A 3,970-nucleotide genomic window follows, 5' to 3' on the forward strand; every position below is an offset into this window, starting at 1 on the left:
AACCGCCATGGGCACACGAAGCGAAAATGTACTAGGTAGTGAATCGCCCATTCCAAGTTTATTACTGCGACGGCATCAATGGAATGAAAACAATCATCAGACTACTAGGACACACAGGGCGGCAAGCCGATGCGAATCGATTACAGACACACACAGATCTAGAGACAGAGAGCCTAGCAGCTAAGCCGTCTTCTGAATCTGATGGGAACCAACCCTCTCGCTCGCTCGCTCGCATTATCTCATCACATCTCTCGCCGGTTCATCACACAGGCCAGTACGGCTGGCCCGCGGGTGCCAAGGCGCTACTCGCCTAAATAGATAGGGCCCGGCTACTTCCATTTCATCGCATCTCGACGGGTCAAGTCAAGTCAACGGGCCTGCATGCATGCAGCCAGTACATCTAGCCGCTGCTGTAGCGTAGTAGCAGGCCATTGCCCTTCCTTGAGGATTTTTACTACCGACTGATCGATATCGACTCCACGGCCCGCTACAGGGCATGCAACTCACTCTGCTACTTACTAGTAGACTTCAGCCAACCTACGCCTCCACGGCAATGGCCATGTCGGGCTTCATCGCCGGCTGCTGCTCCGGCGCCGTGGGCACGCCGGCCGCACGGTCATCAGCTCCTGCTGCAGCCGCGGCGCAGGTGGTAGGCTCCACGTCCACGTCGATGACCACGACGGCCTGTGGATCGTGGACCTCCACCACCGGCAGAGTGTCGATGTCGATGGGGTGCACCTCGGCGCCGCAGCTTGCCCTGCCGACCTCGTGCGCCACCGCGGCCACCACCTCCTTGCTGGCGTGCTCCGCCGCCGGCAGCTTCACCTCCTCCACCAACACCACCGCCGCCGCCGCCGCGGGCTTCTTGTTCCGGTACGCCATGTACAGCGCCATCTGCGCGACGCCGAAGACGAAGCCCAGCACGTTGGGAGCCGCCACGAACACGTCCTTCTTCAGCGCGCCGTACGCGAACCAGATCACGGCGCTGAGCACCAGGAAGAAGGAGAGCGAGATGGGCATGAACTCCACGCTCTTGGTCCGGATCACCTGCCGCTGCAAGCAATACAGGTAGGTAGCGAATGCCAAGATTAATTTCAAACCATGCTCGGCTGGCTGGTACGGTGGTGTTAATTTAACTGACTAACAACAACAAAGAAACAAAGAAAAAACAGAAGAAATTACCATGATGCTGAGCGGCGCGGCGAAGACACTGAGCGCGACGCTGACGCAGATCCAGCCGAGCACGTGCACGCGGAGGCCGGCATTGGAGAGCACCATGGTGACGAGCGCGACGAGGCCGAAGACGCCGACGTTGAGCCCCAGCAGCATCTTGGCCGTCAGCACCCGGGCGGCCTTGGGCGCGTACACCAGATACATACCCAGGTACACGGTCTCGATGACGCAGCCGACGCCGTTGATGGTCACCAGCAGCTCGGCGCCGGACTTGAGCAGCGCGTAGAAGATCCACAGCATGCAGCTGAAGAGCGTCACCACGTACGGCGTCGACTGGAAACCCTCCGTCGACTTCTTGCGGTACACGCGGTAGAAGGTCGGCCTGCAATAATAATGCAAAAATAATTAACCACGGATCGGATCAATCTCTCGGTCATATATTATGTCTCGGTAGTTTTAATTTCTGCGGTCATGATTAATTGCTGACTAATTACTAGTATAATTGATTTTACCATGTGATTAGATTGCAAGTAGGTGCTGTTCAATAATAGCATGTACAACACACCTACCGAACAGTGACACTGCCTCGCAACTAATTAAAGTGTGACGCGCAGTGCTAGATTTTTCCTTTCCTTTTAATCTCTCTCTCATTCGACTCCTGATTAATGCGAGAATTTAATTCTCAGCAAGTTTCCTCCTAGCTATGTTGTTGCCTTCAGGTATAAGAAGAGATTCTAGAAGAGTATATGGAGCATGGACGATGGTGACGCCTCATAGATTCATCAGTGATGAGATACGCATGCGTGCGATGTTGTTTAATATATATTCCCTACCTGAGGGTATTATCTTGGACTCTTTTTTCTTAATTTACTAAACATTGGTCCTAGATATTGTAAAACTAAATATGAAAAATTCACGGTAGGTTAAAAGGCAAACAAATTAATTAATAAAGCACAGATCTCAGTTACTTACAGCGGCGAAAGAAACACCATCAGTGAGATTATGTTACCTGCAAAGCAAAGCAAAGCCAAGATCGGAGCAGGGGACGCGGTCAGTTAAATTGCTTGATTAATATGAAGAGTAGGAAATGGAGATGGATCGAAAAAGAAAAAAGAAAGCATGCGAGAAGAAGAAAGACATCCGGCCGGGGTTGGCTGCAGGCAGAAGAAATGAAACAAACTCCTAATAGTCATGTACGACGCGCGCGCGCGCACACACACACACAGGCGCGCCGTTGCACGGTACGGTTCTCGTGAAGGTACATGTAACATGTATGACGGGCTTGGGTTTCTTTGTTTGGGCTAACCACCTCATTAGGTCCTAAAAGTTTGGTTTTGGCGGTTCCATTTATTCAGATGGCTACGACCGTGGTGTGGCGAGGACATGTTGTTGAGTTGTTCTGTACGCATCTCAAAGGCGGTGATGAAACTGATTAACTACTACTACTACTAGTAGATATATAATCAACCAAAAGCTTATATTTTTTTGAAAAGTTCAGGAACCAAAAGCTTATTTTGGCGACTGTGCTTTGGAGCCTGCTGGAATGAAGGACTGAAGACGATGATGCCATGTATGCATCTCAATCAAAAAAAGGATATGTATTGGAGAAGGAAACAATGCGGAAACTGATGAGGAGAGGAAGGCGCCACATCGATCTGAATGCGCGCGCGCAGCCCGGCCCGTGGATCGGTTGACGACGATGCTGTTAATCAGTAGGAGTAATATGTACCTAGGATACCAAAGGTGAAGGCCCAGGTCTGCTGCTCCATGTTGAGGAAAGCCATCTCGATCGATCGATCTCCCTTTGCTTGGTTCTCCGGCCTCTTGATCGAGCAGTCAATAATATGGAGAAACGGCCGGCGGTCCTGGAGTGGAGAAGGAACGAAGGAGAGAGGCCAGGTGCAGGTGCAGGTGCAGAGGGCAGAGGAGCTCGCTCGCTACCTGAGGAGGGAGGAGGAGGCTCTCAGCTGGGCCTCCTATATATAGGGAGAGCCAGCGGAGAAGCCACCAGGAGAGGGAGAGCTGCTGAGGAAGAGGAAGAGCGCTCAACAAGGGGGAGGCGGGTTATTAGCTGTGTGGGCCCGTTAGATCTATATGATTACACAATGACTTGTCAAGCCGTGCTTGCTTTGCCTCCTTTGCTTTTGGCGCCGCGGCGAGAGAGAGAGAGAGAGAGAGAGAGAGACACTGCGCAGCTAGCGCGCAGCAGCACATACTACACGGTGGCTAGCTGGTCATTTTGTGCTGGAGGCCATCTTGATTTGTGCTTGCGCGTGCACACACGTTGCATTGGCTCCTGGCTCGTCATCAGGCAGCTTGCAGTTGCAGCAAAACGAAAAGCCCCTGCTAGCTGCTGCTTTCGATATTATCGTCGTAACGCTAACGCTCCGTGACATGTCAAACACCAGCAGCAGAGGCGGCGTCCGGCCCAAGCCCCGCCATTCCTGGCCGTCTGTTGCTGTGTTGGGGCATGGATGCGGCGCAGCAGGTGCAGGTCACACACTGCCCCTGCACCTGCTAGTTGTCGTAACGGCCCGCTCACGCTTTCTACAAAAGATACGGCACATCCCCGCGTCGTGACGAGCTTTTGCGGGGGAGCGCCAACGGACCGCACCACCAGTGCTGGCCTCGCAAGTAATTCAGCATTCGTGCAGCCGGGCAGCCGCAGTCGCGCAGACGCAAACGCAAACCCAGACCTGACCGGCCGCTAGCTAGCTAGCTGCTTGCGGAACCAACGGGAAGGGGCCGCCGAGCCAGGGGAGGAGGGGCCGAGGGACACGTGAATGAAACGTCTAGA

At 53.4% G+C, this 3,970-nt stretch overlaps 1 protein-coding gene across 1 annotated transcript; it reads right to left on the reverse strand.

Annotated features, from left to right (window-relative positions):
- Positions 1-317: 317 nt before the first annotated feature.
- On the reverse strand, positions 318-3,125 carry LOC136467069 (bidirectional sugar transporter SWEET15-like). Its single transcript, XM_066465615.1, has 4 exons — positions 2,903-3,125; positions 2,146-2,182; positions 1,183-1,555; positions 318-1,053 (listed from the first exon to the last, which is right to left on the reverse strand). Exons 1-4 carry the CDS (start codon positions 2,955-2,957, stop codon positions 538-540), a joined length of 981 nt encoding a protein of 326 aa, XP_066321712.1. The 5' UTR covers positions 2,958-3,125; the 3' UTR covers positions 318-537.
- Between the last annotated feature and the right edge of the window lie 845 nt (positions 3,126-3,970).

The sequence above is a fragment of the Miscanthus floridulus genome, chromosome 7 (genome assembly GCF_019320115.1).
Source record: "Miscanthus floridulus cultivar M001 chromosome 7, ASM1932011v1, whole genome shotgun sequence".
NCBI lineage: Eukaryota > Viridiplantae > Streptophyta > Magnoliopsida > Poales > Poaceae > Miscanthus > Miscanthus floridulus.

Coding starts and splice junctions, on each gene's coding strand:
- LOC136467069 (XM_066465615.1), bottom strand. CDS start 2,957: ATGGCTTTCCTCAACATGGAGCAGCAGACCTGGGCCTTCACCTTTGGT. Junction 2,183..2,902: donor CTTCACCTTTGGTATCCTAG/GTACATATTACT, acceptor TTTGCTTTGCAG/GTAACATAATCTCACTGATG. Junction 1,556..2,145: donor ATGGTGTTTCTTTCGCCGCT/GTAAGTAACTGA, acceptor TTATTATTGCAG/GCCGACCTTCTACCGCGTGT.